The sequence below is a fragment of the Perca flavescens genome, chromosome 15 (genome assembly GCF_004354835.1).
Source record: "Perca flavescens isolate YP-PL-M2 chromosome 15, PFLA_1.0, whole genome shotgun sequence".
In the NCBI taxonomy this organism is placed as follows: domain Eukaryota; kingdom Metazoa; phylum Chordata; class Actinopteri; order Perciformes; family Percidae; genus Perca; species Perca flavescens.
This window is the reverse complement of record NC_041345.1, coordinates 15253217-15268970: the sequence shown is the minus strand read 5'-3', so window position 1 is coordinate 15268970 and position 15754 is coordinate 15253217. Positions and strand designations below refer to the sequence as shown.

Below are 15754 nucleotides of genomic sequence, written 5' to 3'. Positions count from 1 at the left end.
ATTGGTGCAACTGTCAGCTGCAGACTTTAATGGAAAACAATCTGTGAAATAATAATAAGGAAGCTTCTGCCCTGTTATGCCCTAATTGTGCAGAACATTGCCTGCACAATTAGGATTTGCTATTTTCTTAGCAGCTGACAGGGCAGTCTGATCATCCTTTTACTTTTTGTTTAGACAGTGGGCGAGCAGAGATAGGATGCTGTGGTGGATCAGGACGACAATATTAACAGTCTTCCACTCTCATCTCAATGTTTATGTGAAACTTCAGTTTACTATGCAACCGATTACATATATATATCTCCATTTTTGTAAAACGATTTTGGGCCTGTCAATCCTGGACAAAGATTTCACAGGTTTGAAAACTTTATTTTCCCTCTACAGTGTACTTTTAATAATGCACTCTTTCTATACTGTATGCTGTATTGTTGTGTATTGTATTGTGCTTTAAATGTCAGCCACTCCCATGTATGAACTCATCAGGGTTCTCTTCAGCACAGCACTTTATTGATAGAAAGGTCATTCCGGATGAATAAGATCACCATGGTTACTCAAGGAAAGAAAAAATGGAACCTCCTATTTTATTGTATGTCTTCTGTGTCCACCACTGACTCTTCAAAGAATGAATGCACCCTTAGAAGTCTTATCAATGAAAGGAATAAAATTGACAGCACAGTGCCAATGTGGCTTCAGAATTATTTGCAGTAGCTAATAATAACAAAGATGCAATAAAAGGTTAGTTTGAGACTTTCATGTGAGCAGTGTCCCACTGTATGCCTTGTGTTTGAACATTTCTCTGCAGAGAGCACCCTAGGGGAGCTGTGCGACTAACAAGATTAAAACAGATTGCAGCTTGACATGCAACAGCAATTGTGAAGCCTCATTTCTCAACTGTAAATGCTCTTAGAATTCCTTTTACATTTCGTCTCCCCTTCCCTGTTTGTGCTTCTCGACCCTTCCCAGCACCACCTGCTCCTGCAGATGTTTTACTTTCATTTTCAGTTCACCTTGGAACATAAAATGTTAGCCGTGGCTATTGCGGTTAAATTGAACACTGTTTTATTACACAGAAACCTATGGCCTGGCTTCTTTTAGATGGAAAAAAATTGGATGGAATGTTTTCAAAGATATGGTTCAATGCAGCCCTGGAGAGTGACTTGTCAGTATTCACATGCTGTCACCTCATTATTTTATGATTCGGCTGTGGTGGTAATAGCCACTCAGTATCACCAAATAGATGCGATTATTCCATTGAAATTATGCCACTGAACATTTTAAAATGTGAAGTATTTTAGATTTCATGCTGAAAAACAGCTGTAATTTATTCTAAACACATTTTCTATCGTTCTATCGATAGGATTCGGTGAGCCACAAGGAATACATATTTGCATGTCCCCTCATCCAAAAAGAAATAAAAGAAACATTAGTCATAACTAAAAAAAGAAATGGTACACCTATTTATACCTTTTTAAGAAGAACCCACCTTGGGAGTACACACATCAAAGTTTGAAGCCATGTTTTTACAACACAGAGTTTCTCCTTTGTTGTTCACCCCTTCGAGATACAGTAAAGGTCTACTTGAAATGAAAGTGACAATGAAATACAAAGTCATAAATGGTAAAGACTGATATTTATTTCTCATCACAAATAAAAAGAACCATGCTTACTCATCACAGAAAGAAAAATAAGAGAAGCGCTCAGTCTTTGTATCTTTACCGACCTTGCTGCCGGAGTTTTTTTTTTTTTTTGAGAATGTGAATAATAGCACTCTATGAAGATTGAAATTCTTTAAAAAAAAATCCAAGCCTATGCCCATACACTGAAGCCCCCCTAACCGCACCACCCATAGCCCTACCCACCTCCACAGCTCATTTGCCCTCCCCGAACAAAAATCACAGCATTATTTGAGTGGGTCAGTCTGAGGGCTCTTAGTCCCCAGAAGTCTTAATAACCTGGAACAGTGTGACATTGTAGAGCACCTGGTGTCCGTTGTTCCAGGTGTACAGGACCCTCTCCCTGGGGTTGTAGTCCATCATGGAGATGTGAGAGTATTGATTGTGGAAGGGGATGTCTGTGTACTCATAGCTTGATGTGTTGGTGTAGTAGGCAAAGTAGATCTTGGCACCAGCCAGGTGGGAGTTGGTGACATAAAGTGTACCGCAGATCATGAAAGACTCTCCTGCACTGCGCTTGGGAAAGCCTGTGTCCCAAGTCTGCAGCACTTCCAGACTCTGGGGCTCCAGGCGGCTGATGACAATGTTTCCAGCATTGGGGATGGTGGTGTAAACGGCCCACAGGCCATTCTCATCCGCCATCAGGTCGATGTCAGAGGAGCCACCCCAGGAGTAGGGAAAGGTGTTGTTATAGCCGGCCCCACTCAGGCTGCGCTGCACCAGCACACTTCGAGAACGGAAGTGGTACTTGATGATGATGTTGCTCTGGTACTTGTTGTAGTACAGTGAACCGTTATAGACCACATGACCAGTGCCTGCCCAGGGGTGAGGCAGCAAGTGCTGCACAAAGTTCTGGCCCTTCATGAAATCATTCATTGTGCGGTATTCCAGGACACGCCGTCCCTTGAAGTAACCATCCATGGACCACACCTGTGGAGAGAAGAAAAATGAATCCCATTGGGAAGAGGAGACAAACTGAAGGAGATAATGAGAAGATCTAGAGGTTACAGGAGTATTGTTATACCTGATACACCTCTCTGCAAGAACATTGTGAGCAATGTTTCATTATAGCCAGCGGCAATGCCCTGAGCAAAGTAAGCGTGTTGTTTGTATGTGGTGAATCTCTACTTGTTTGAGTGTGAGTGTATGCCTTCATGTACATACTTGAATGTGTGTGCAGAACTATTGATCTCTACCACGTGTGGGAGTAAAGACTTTGCCTGCGCTTTGCAGTCAACCACTGCTTGTGCTCCTGGCTTTTCTAGTCCACATTTACAGAAAATCAATCCATTTAGCAGCTCTATCGTTTTCTTCAAGCACTCTCAGCGGATCTCTCCACTGACATGGCCCCTCTCTGGCTGCATCTCCCATCTCATTTCCTCAATGCTTCCGCAGAGGCACAGTTCAACCTTTAATTGATTCGATTAAACTGCAGTTGGCTAAGATATTCATTTTGCCCTTAACATATCAAGGGAGCTTTGCTAATATGTAGCTCTCATTCTTCTGATGCTCCACCCATTCGCTTTTCTCCACTTTCTCTCTTTTCCTGCTCTTGCATACTTTCTAGGTGTAGAATAGGCACTCTCCTGCAATAACAATTCCAGTGGGGCGAGAGGTAGTGTATGGGAGGAGTCGGGGGAGGTGAGGTACAGCATCTGAATTATGGAGAAGGGGAGATTATGGAACATTAGGCATTGTTTCTCCCCTGCCTGCTAAAAGAGTCCCTAGAGCTGAGCCAGACCACGTTTTATTTTCTTCTGTTTGGCGCCTCAGCGACAATGACGTTTCCCCAAATATGATTATCATGATTGGTGAGGGTGTTGATGTGATATTGTTGATGTATCTGGCTATTAATACAATCAGTGATTGATCTGATTGGCCTAATGTGATCTCAGCAAGTAAGGTTCACATCACAGAAATTGACCTTCTCTGTGGCAATATCTATTTAGTTATGATTCAGGGTGGGGATGGAAAAAGGCCATCGTGATCTCTCCCCTTAAACTTCATCAGTTTCCATTCTCCCCTACAGATGGTTAATATTCCACTCTTCCACTTTTCTACCACTTCCTCAATTCACCAGGGCCCACAATTCCTCTTAATTTTCTCCATCACTTGTCTTTTTCCACCTGCTTCTTACCATGTATCTGCCCAAACGAAACCACATGTCATCTCTAATCAGCCGAAGCCATTACTATATCATCTGGGTCCAGAGCATCTCAGCACACTCCTGGTAATTACCTAGGTGATTTAGAAAACTTTAGCCCAAACAACTCACTCATTTCTCCACTGATGATGAAGTGATTAATCAGCTGAAATTGCAGTGACAGTGGTAGACAGGGAGAAGGAAAAGGGATGCTATCCATCAGTTACTCAGCATTGCATCCCCATTTCTCTCGCTGTTGCTCCTCCTCCAGAGCTCACGAGGAGTCCTACTCAGGCAAAACAGTCAATCAGTCACCGAAGTATCATGGCAGTGTTGCTGTGACGGATATTTTATCCACTGAGCAGCTTTTTTTTGACAATGACTTTGGTTCTACTTTATCCTCTATCTTTGTTGAACTATGAAGTAGGTAGCATGGATTAAAGGGTTTTAGTTCAGGGGTGAGCCTAGAAACAGAGGGACTTACTCTGTTGTCTGAGCTGGGGATCATGGTATCTGTCATCCAGGAACCAAACCTTGACCCTGATGCACGTACTGTGATGGGATTACTGACTCCAGTCAGCTTTCCACAGCCTGGAGGTCAAAAAAGAGAAAGAGGTAAGATGCCATACAAATGTATGTACATACTGTGGCACTGCATATATATATATATATATATATATATATATATATATATATATATACACACACACACACACACACACACACACACACAATAAAATAAAATGCGGATGGGACTGATAATTCATAAGTGAAAAAAATGAAATATTTTATTTATTGATTGACTGTTTTTTCTAGACATATTTAAAATATCCATGCATGTTTTATTTTGTGATGTTTACATTATTGTCTTTGTTTAATTTTCTTTACATTTGTTTACCTACCCAGTTTTGTAAAGCACATAATAAAAGTTATCTGGAAATAAATATATATAAACGAGCAATTATTATTTGTAATTATTAACTCTCCGCATGAAGTCATTTGCTTTATGCATACGCTGAATGGAAGACAATAACAAAACACTAATGACCTAAAGGCCAAACTGTAACTGCAGTCTTGTTCTGTTAAGTCATCAGTTTATGGGATTTTGTAAAATCATCAGTTTAAGCTAACACATTACATGAAAACACATTCAATTATTCATTCAGGTTTATAGGCCAATTTTTGTCAATTTATGTGGATAATTCAAACACAGGGGAGAGTGGAATTGCTGCCAATGTACAACAGACTTTTGACCATTGATGATCTTAATTTAATCATTAATTCTGTTCTGCATTGCTGTTGTCTAACCTCTAATTGTTTAAGTGTTACAATGATATTTGAGAATTCCTTTAAAATTAAACACTCAATGACTACCCATCCACCCACACAGCCATTTGCATATAACTTATACCTAGTTTCTGCATGCAGGAGTGGAGCCTGGTCTCCAGCAGCAGGACTCTCTGGCGCAGCTCCTCATAATCATAGGCCCCCATCTCTTCTTGAATGGCCATCAGCACCAAGGACAGATTCCTCACCTCCTCTCGAAGACTCAGGATCATCTTGGCGTCCGTCTTGTACTGTTCCAGCACTGGCAGCAGGGGGAGCAGCTGGGTCACCTTGTCTTTCAACTCCTAAGATAGTAATCACAGAGAAAGACGCATGGAAGAGCAAAAAGGGGTGGAGAAGATTAAACCCTGGGAGAATGTAGGACAGGGGATGATGTCGACCATACTAGTCAGTACAGGGGATTGTGTGCAGAGGAGCTAGCCTATACATTTTCAGTTATTGCTTCTGGTTCGTAGATCATCTCTCAATCAGGAGCTCATATTGTAGCTGGATGCTATTTCATCTTTTCGACTTCTTAGTGCCTGTATTCATCATAACATTCATAGTACAACTGCACCAAGGAGTAATTTAGTGCAATATCATGTATTACTGACATTTCCGTTATATATATTGAAATTGGATTTCTCTTTCTTTGGCTATATCATAGAATACTGTAGACATCACTTCCTATCTTAATATTAATGCCCTTAATAATTAAACTACTATTTTCTCGCTTTTTTGTTTCTGTATTGATCAAACTTCCACCCACTTCTTTGACTTGTACAGGCTTCTTTTTATGATCTGTAAATAGATTAAATTCAATTTACAATCCTCTGTGTGGATTAGAAAGCCACTGAATTCACACATTATTTTCGATCAGGCCAAATGCACTTACTGTCTCAGCTGGTTCAGGTGATTTTTGCCTACAGTAAGGAGCATGCATGATGCTGCAGGGTGTAAACTTGGTCTGTGACTCATGTGTTTAGAAGTGAAAAGAACAATGTGTCCTTAGGTAGGAGTGCAGAAAGCAGCAGGAGAGCCACGCTGCCTGCTTGGAAGCTAGAAGGTTCATGAGAGAAATAGTTGTATCAATAAAGTGTGGCCGCCACAGGAGGGGCTGTTTCCTCCTTGTTAAGGTTTATCGTAAATCTGGTGATGGAGCAGCTCTCAGCCCTGTGGCGCCACATCATAAATCTCATTTTCCCCTTTTCAAGCCACGAAAATCTGGTCTCGTTAATCTTCCGCGCTCTGCCATTGGCAACTTTGAGCTGCACGCATTCATCAGCCAACCTGCTTTGGTCCAATCCTTTTTTTCTTTTTAAAGATTTTTTCTCTTTATTGGATTGCGGATTTGCATTCAGACAAGTCCTGGGATATAATGCTTACTTTTCGGCATATTTTAGTCATCTCTAGGCTTAACTGAGGAATTTGCTAATTTCAGAAACATCTACATTATCTCCACTGGACTCACTTTCATAAAACAAAGCAATACACAGCCATTCATGCTTGTTGCCGCGCTGAGGCAGGGCCCCAGTTGTAAAGCACACTTAGCATTTATCAAAGCATCTTTTAATCAAACTATTTTATGGTCCATCTAATATCTGTAAGGGTGTGAGAAATGTGGAGAAAGCCTGGGCAAGACAGCATGCTGACAGGAAGACAAAAAGGCCCGCTGATAATGGCTGCTGAGCCTGAGTTTGTAGAGAGATAAGGTAGAGATAAATGTGAATATGTTATCTAAGAGCAGACACCAGAATGTTAAGTATAGCATATAGAGAAAGTGAGGCTGAGTGGGGAGGGAAAGAGGAAAGGAGGTAAAGAGAAGAATATAGAAAAAAAACACTCCTCTTCCAGGAGTTTAATAATTCAGGAGCATGTGAATTTGTTCACATTTCCTCTGCCCATGACTCAAAGATTGTTTGGGAATTGAATTTGTGCATCTATACAGCTGTCTATCAAGAGTCATACAACATTTTATTGTGTGTGAAGAGCGAAAGAGAGTGCAATGCATCTGGCAAAGTTTGTGTGCACATGGAGAGCAATGCCCCTTCTAATAGTATCTGAATTCACTTGAGAATAATACACACACACACACACAGACAGCCAATTACCTGAAAGCCCTTTGGATTGAGACTGCGGGGATTTTCCGAGGCCACCTTCAGCTTTCCATCCACCACTTTCATTAGTCCCTCAGTGTTCCTTACATACTGTAGATCTCTGTACGTCCGCAGGTCCAGCACCTCCATTGACTGGCTAATGTTCTGAACCTGTCACACACACACACACACACACACACACACACACACACACACACACACACACACACACACACACACACACACACACACACAATTTCAGTGTAATTCTTAAAGGAATAGATTGGATTTTTGACACAATCATCCACTCCTCATGCAGCTCTAGCTTGCAATTAGAGCTGAACTGATTAGTCGATTTACCGATTAGTTGATCAGCTATTTTGATGATCGATTACTCATTTAAGTAATTTTTCCCCAAGTAAGGAACGTTAGTTAGTGAACAGTGGAAAATGATCAACAATCCAATAATGAGTGAGTGAGGAGCATATTGGCGAATGTGTCCAGCAAACCTTGAGGTAAGCTTTTATTTTCATAGCAAACATTAAGTTGTTAATCTTGTCATGTTTGGAGGCTACAGTGCAGCACTTTGCTCAAGCTAAAGTGAATTAACAGTTACGGGAGAATGATGTCCATGGCAAGCGTTTGTCATGAGTCAAGTCTGATTACACAGCCTGAGCAAATAAAGTGACGGTAACGGCACATTAGCCGCTGCCAGAACAATGCAAAATAAATAGGCGAAAGTTGCAGACTGTTTAAAGCCACCTTCCTGAAGCTAAACTAGCTAGCATTAGCTATCTAGCTAGCTAACTACATGGCGTTTCCAAAGATCCTACCTATACTAAACTGTCTCTGGTATTTCTCAACTCAGTTACCAGTAGTGGAAACTAGTACATTCACTCAAGTAGGCTGACGTCAGCCTACTTGAGTGAATGTTAGGTGTACTGTACATACAAGTAGGCTACTTGAGGTACTTACTTGAGCATTTCTATTTCTGCTAACGTTACTTTATACTTCTACTGTATTAACTTACATAGGCAAATATTTCACTTTTTACTCCACTACATTTATCTGACAGCTTTAGTTAGCCTAGGCCTACTAGTTACTTGCAGACTCAGATTACCAATACAAAATATAATCAATAAAGAAATTATGATATTATTATTATTATTATTATTATTATTATTATTATTATTATTATTATTATTATTATTATTATTATTATTATCAATAAGGCTGTATTGGTCCCCAGGGTAAGGTGATCAGATTTCTGAGACACAATCCGGGGACATTTTCAACTCAGAAGCGTAAATATTTGTGCTGTAGCCTGAACTATTTTGCACTACAGAATTATTACCATGCACACACAGGTGGAATAGTTTTTCTTCATATTTGTACATTAATGTCACTAGGAAGCATACCAGTAGAAATATATATTCATATTTGTAAGTGGGATATATGTATATAAGTAAGTGGCATTGTCTGGAATCTGGCAATATAATAACCATTATGGTGGGATACACTGGCTAAGCTGTGCTGACATAAATAGTTCACATGAGAATACATTATAATTTTGTCCCTTTGGCTGAGTCTCTATCTGTCAGAGGAAGAGCAGGAGACCGTTTAGAAAAAGTTGGTAATTTCATGGTGCAGATTAACACTTTTGCATGCACTATGGCATGTATTAGCACCAGGTCTCGGACACCCGAGATTAACAATACAAAAAAAATAGGAAACAAAAAGCAAGAATAGCCAAGATGAAAGGCCAACGTATTATGAAAAAGCAGCACAGTTGTCCAGAATGTATCAGGATAAATATACAAATTATACACAACATATTCATAAGCAATAAAAGTCAACAGGTACCCAGTTAGAATATAAATATACTATCTCCCACAGCTATCAAAACAGAAGGGTAGCATGCCTACAGTACCATTATGACAGTGTACAAGTTAATGGATACATACAAGATATAATGCAAACAGAATAAATCTCATGGAGCTGCAAACATGCTGTCAAGTAGGTGTTTATTTAATCTCAGTTCTCAGTTTTGCACTATGTTTAAATTTTACTAAGTACTCCGCTTGCTCACAATTCGACAGCCCACTCTGTTGATGCATAACCAGCCTACTGTTTCATACACCCCCTCATTTGCTGCACGTTGCACTGAACTGGCCAGAAATCATCCGAACATTGACAAATGTTGCAGGGTTGTGGTGCATATAGGCGGCTCATGTGTACATATGTCCAACTAACCACACAAACAGACACCCACCCACAGAGACACGCAACACTAAAACTCCAAGCGCACAGAAGATATTTATTCAAATCACTCCTAACAAAAACATTCCCAATTCTCAAAGGTCACAGTATGACATGAAGTCTGTTTAGCACCAAATGCCTTGCTTGCCTACACTATGACAGCCCACTCAATTAGTTTATGTCCAGCCTACAGTTTTCTACACCCAACTTATCTCCCACGTGCTTCATGAACTAGCCAGGGAATATTTGGTCAGAATATATTTTCTTCACCAATTAAAAACGTATTTGACAGCACTACAGATGGAATAGTTGGATGAATGTGTAACAGTAAACAGCTCCACCTGCCTTGAGTCTAAACAAATGCAGTGTCACCATCCTCCTGGGCTGTGGTGGCAGTTGGGACTGCTCCATCCTCTGAGCCACGATAACTGATCCACACACACACACACACACACACACACACACACACACACACACACACACACACACACACACACACACACACACACACACCAGGCATTTCACGCTTTCTTCTGGCCGCATAATATGCTCCACACACTTATACTTCCCAGAATCCAATCAGTCGCAGGTGTCCAGTGTAATGACTCACTTTCTAAACCACATCCTAAAGTGTTTGTGTGTAGTGTATGCATGCCTGACTGTGCCCTCCTATCTCAATTGATCTCATCTTAACTTTTAGTCAGTCAGAGAGGTCAAAGGGGGATGAGGTGTTCTAGAGTTAGCGCCGTGAGCATTCTCACACCACTGTCCTTCAGGGCTAACTCTGCCCTGGATGGTATTTAGTCTGCCCTTGCAGAAAGCTGAATAGAGGCTTTTCCGCAAGGCTACTTTACATTCTTTGAACAGAGGGCAGTTTTGTTAGTGCAACCTTGGCATTCTGTGTCCGGGAGAGCCTTTGTGGATCTGGTCCGCTCAAATAATTCCCACACATGCTTTGGGTTCAAACGAGGATGTCTTAGCGAGCATGGTGCTGTTATGCACATACACAGACACATAGTCTTTTAACTTGTGGCTTTCACTTGTGTGTAGCTGAAATAGCGCTGACCCCAGGTGTCCTCATTAGGCTGTGCTTTGCTTGTTTTTGATGGGAACGCTTGGCTCTGATAACTGCTGTCTTTCAAGCAGTGTGCATGTCCAGAGGGTAGACACAAAAACATACACCCACATTTATGTAATTCAATCCAATACAAAAAAAAAAAGATATTTGCAAAGCTTATAATATTCAGAGACTGTGACAGAGAGGCGATGATTTCACTCTGTGGTAATTTCTGAGGGCTTATTTTGTGTATTGTATTGACATGCAGTACAATGCAGCAACACAAACGGTTCCCCTTAAAATTTAGAGCTGAAATATTCACTTCTCTGACATAATTAAACAAATAACATTATACGCTTTTAAAGTAGTATTCATGTCTTTTCTAATTGATTGTTCTGTAAGGTTTTACTGATTTTCACAGATAAATATGCTATTTCTTTTAAGAGGAGCAGATGGGTTTAACCTCATTTTCACCTGTATTTTATGTCTTCACCCCCCCAAAAGTTGTCTTTTTCTGCAAGAAAGCTCATTTACAGTTAACAGGATCACTGTGCAATGTTGACAGCTCAGAAGTTCTTTCCAGTGGCGGAAAAAAAAACATGAGCATGAAATACCGATGAGCAGCTGATTACGTACCTCGAAATAAGAAAACATAATGGTTACTGAATTAACCTGAGAATGAGGACATTGGTGAGAATTAATGCAATATGTGAATTCAGGTGTCTCACTGATCCATGAGGATCTCAGAGCCAATCCAGCATCTCAGTTTACCCCCATCTCACCTCAAAAGAGCACATCAATGTCATTCTTACACACTCGTTTCTACATCTTTTTTCCCAGGCTCCCAGCATCCACCCTCTCATTCACCAATTCGCTGGTTTGGAGCGTCCACAAGAACAACTCTGCTGTGAATGAGCTGCCACGGCCCATCAAGTAAGTGAAAGCTGTTAAACATTATTTCTCAGGTTTTTATTATGTAGTTTTGGAAAAGACAACTAAAGAATGGAAAGATGCCAATCAGTAAACCGCCAATTAATGCAGTTGCAGATCTGAGAGTCAACAAGCAACTGTGGATCCCTTATAAGCAGAGGTCCTCTCCTCTGCCTCTACTCTTACTCCTGATCTGTGTTTGTCGGTGTGTTTATGCACTAGCCACTAGCAGGAAATTACATTTGCATGCACTGCACTGCAGAGTAGGTCAATAATGCTGTAAATAAAACATGGATTTATTGTCTGGTTGCTGAAACAGTGTAGTGTGCTTGAGAGTTCCGCTTGTGTAAACGTTTTTGTATGACATTACATGTATTTGCTTGTCATACATGACACCAGTATTCACAAAAAAAGAGCGTTGACTTAAACTTGATTTATACTTCTGCGTAATATCTATGTACGTGGGTACGTGGAGACACAAACCTACGTCGGATCCTATGCCGTAGCCTGACGTGCATCTCTCAAATAATGTAACTACACCTCGCGGCGACGTACATCGCTCGGCCGTGGCTTGGTAGCGTTGCATTTCCCCCTACTCATTTCCTGGTTCTCCTTCTCCATAAACAACATGAAATCAAGGAGAGGGTTAACTTTTCCCGCCACAGATGTCCCACCTTGCTCAGAAAGCACAGGGGAGACACTTTCTCTCACTATGACTCTAGAGTCACAACTTAGTCCGAAGCTAATCGCCGTCACTCTCTCACTTCTCCCTCGCTCTATCACCCACTCCCCACACACACACACACACACACACACACACACACACACACACACACACACACACACACACATGCTGGCTCGACGCACACACCAACGTACAAGTATAAACATCAGGCCACTTATGTAGGCTATGGCGAAAGCTCTGCGTGGAGCCTCCGCACTACCTCAAATCAAGCTTTATATTTTTCACTTAGAGGAATACAGAATGAGCACAAGTCTGAATAAACAGATTTAGTGTGCAGCATTTACTGTGTAACTAGGCAAACAAAGCATTTGCTATCTTCACTGATTTGTGAAACAATTAATCTTCTTAATTCTTATCTAATGTATTTATATTTATAAAAGACACTTTAGAATGCTAAGGCTCAGTGAATCTAATTCCATGGGTAAGTTTAGGACATTTCTCTTATTAAGGCACTGTAAGCAGCTCTGCTGCTCAAAAAAGAAAAGTTCAACCAACAATAACAATCTTCCGATTGCCGTCATATTAATCTGCATGACTGCTCAACTGTGGGATAAAGGAAGTAAAACTATTCACTTCAGTATCCTATATGTGGCAGACGGCGCCAGACACGAGCACAGTGCAATGTAGCAGTTTGTGTGTCTGCGTGGTTAACAGTCGTGTTTCAAAGTGAGCGTGTTATTGACAGCTGTCACCTTCTCCATGAGCTGGCGAAGTTGCCTGCTGCGTGGGTCGCGGTTACACATGTTCTGGGCTGGTGCGACCACGGTACAGATACACTTCCCATCTGCGTCCTGTGCCGAGCTGTAGATCTGCCAGCCCTCCTCTGGGCTTGGGTACAGAGCCTGCAGAAACATGGAGACATATATATATCTTAGACCAAGAGAAGAAACGGGTTGCTTCTGTCTGCTGTTGTTTATCTATGTTGCCAGGCTTTTGAAAATGCATGAATGCAGACAATATATTTTATTCTGCCAGACTGTAAGTAATCTGAAAAGTGTTCCACCCTTATTAAATATTTCTAAACTAATAGATGTATCTAATACTTGAAAGTGTTGTAGAAAGTGTTTGGAGAAAAGAAAGACTCTTTAATACATTCCATATCGTGATTAGTTGTGCCCATTCTGTCACCATACGTTAGCTGCAAAGTCATAAGTTCTCCATGGCATTCTCTTTCTCTCTTGCAACCCTGTCAAAAGTTACTGTTCCCCAAAGGCAATTAATGGCAATTGATCCCTCCAACTACTCAAAATTACATGGAGTCAACAGAGAGAGAGAAAGTGAAGCCAGAGATTGACAGAGACAGGAAAAGGAAGAGAGAGATCGCGGATAGAAGAGTCAGAGGGAGAAAATAAGCAGAAATGGGTGCAGATTAAGATAAGACAAAGAACATTGGTGGAAAATACACAAAGGGATGAAAAACACAACAGCGTGACAGAGATAGAGTAAGAGCTTGATGGAGGATGAAGAAAGACAAAGACGAATGGGAGGCAAATGGGCGTTTCAAAGAGAAGAGGAAGAGGGAGGGATCAGGCCAGGCTGTGTCAAAGCAGAGAATCTAATAAGTTTGGCCACAGAGAGGAAATGGAGCTGTTTGGGATCGATAATGCAGCCCCGTAACCAGTGTAGGAGGGGCGAGGCTGTAAGGGTGGATTTCTCTCTCTGACTAATCCAATCAAAAGTAGTGCTGTGTGCTCACAAGCACATGCAAAGGCCTGGCCAGGACGACCCGTTCATTCATGCTGCACCTACACACACTCGGCTTATAAAGCAAAATGTAATGAGAGCAGGAGCAGCCATTTTAGTGATAAAATTAAAGACCCATCCACATAAGTGGAAGGAAAAGGCTGGAAATAAAATCTTGTGGCTCGGCTCGCTGCCACTCTCCTTCTTTGCTCTGAGCAGTGTTGTGCTGTGCTCTCGTCTCCTTGGGTCGGGGGATCAGATTAAAATGTCTTGGGGGACAGAGGGACTGTGTGATTGGAGTGTAAAGTAGCAACCACCCTGAAAGCCAATGTGCTCACTGTCACATCTTGTCACTCCTGCCAATCCCTCGGCACCCCAACCCTCTCTCCCTTTCCTCTCCTGCACTCACTGCCTTTCCTTCTTTTTCCCTCACTCTCTCAGAATGCGTGGCTTCAATTTTCTTGAATTGTGGCCAACAGACTATAGCTACGTGAGGCACTTAAATGTGCTGTAATGTCAGCCATGACAATTGAATTATACATTTTTTTAGTAGACTCTCTAGACTCTCTGAATTTAATTAAACTAAGGAAGGAGTAATATTCTATTCACGTTTTCTATTCATACAGTATTACATACATACATTAATCATATTTCAGTATGACCGACTGACTCACGGTGGAACTTATTGACATACTTCCTAAAGTATTATTCTATTATTCTTAATATCTATACATATTTGTGAGTCAGTGTGCAGCCAGTTCCTGCAGTGACTCCAGTCTTCACAGCAGAGCCTCCTTCAATTTTTTCAACTGCATCTGACTGTCTATTTCATTCTGCCATTGCCTGAGGGGGAGATTCTTTTCCTCTGTCTGCTGCTCTGCCCGCATCTCACTCACTGTCAGGACTTCTGATTTATTGCAGCATGTGTTTGAGTGTGTGAGTGCTCATGTGTTTTATGTCTGTGAGCATTAATGTGTGTATCTGTAAATATCTGCCGCTGTACAAGAAGAGCACATACAGTATATGTCTGTTCTTACAAAAGTATATACATGATGTAAATTTTACAGATTTTTAATAATGCATACATTTGTACATGCATTTTAAACTGCAGCTCCACTACTGATCTACCATTGAGAGGGTTTGTTTGGAAATCCCTGCAGCTGTATGCACGATTACCGCACGACTGTAGAAGAGCATATGTAATGGCGGCTACAATACTGTGGACGTGTTCAGGATAGTGGTGCTTGACACCACAGCATGGCACACCGGCTTCTTGTTACAGTTGATATCCTGTGGTGTTAACAGGTGGGGGTTAGCTTGCCTCAAACAGCAGAATCCACTTATGTTACTCACTCTGAGGGTATGTGCAGCCTCCTGCATTCAATTAAATGGCCTTATATCCATACATGTGGGGGCTGTCTGCCTACGCACCAGATATTCACTTTTGGTTAAGAAGTATTCTTGCAAAAGGATGCAAGTGGGCATACATTTTTCATACTGCTATCAGCCTGAAAGTCAGCCACAGTTTGTGTCACACTGATTTCTTATGATATGTTACATAGTGGGCAGTAATAAGCAATAATTCAAAATTAAACAAAGTAATATTGGAGGCATGTCAGCTCCATTATCACAATACTTTCTTCATTTTCCAACATGTTTAAACTCATGCTGTGCTCCTCATGTGCTTTTTCCCTAGCCAGGGAGTTTTCACAGCATCACATCTCCTCCTCTCTTCATTAATGTTTCATAAATGCTGGGCTGAAATTAAGAGCTTATTTGAATCGGTTCCAATTTCATTACTACCCAACTATCCATTCTGCACTAACTTCCCCATTCTCATCACAG

General features: G+C 41.2%; 1 protein-coding gene across 4 annotated transcripts in view; it reads right to left on the bottom strand.

Annotated features, from left to right (window-relative positions):
- Positions 1-1608: 1608 nt before the first annotated feature.
- olfm2a (olfactomedin 2a) overlaps positions 1609-15754 on the bottom strand; it is a 44633-nt gene continuing 30487 nt past the window's right edge. For 2 of the 4 annotated variants that reach the window (XM_028599296.1, XM_028599298.1), the window contains exons 2-6: positions 12919-13068; positions 7251-7406; positions 5225-5444; positions 4298-4404; positions 1609-2600 (exon numbers count right to left, since the gene is read on the bottom strand). In XM_028599296.1, the coding sequence (XP_028455097.1) occupies positions 1926-2600; positions 4298-4404; positions 5225-5444; positions 7251-7406; positions 12919-13068 (1308 nt within the window). In that variant the 3' untranslated portion in view covers positions 1609-1925. Of the gene's footprint in view, positions 2601-4297; positions 4405-5224; positions 5445-7250; positions 7407-11964; positions 11989-12918; positions 13069-15754 lie in introns of those variants that run through there. The other 2 variants (XM_028599299.1, XM_028599297.1) reach the window with 2 other exon arrangements.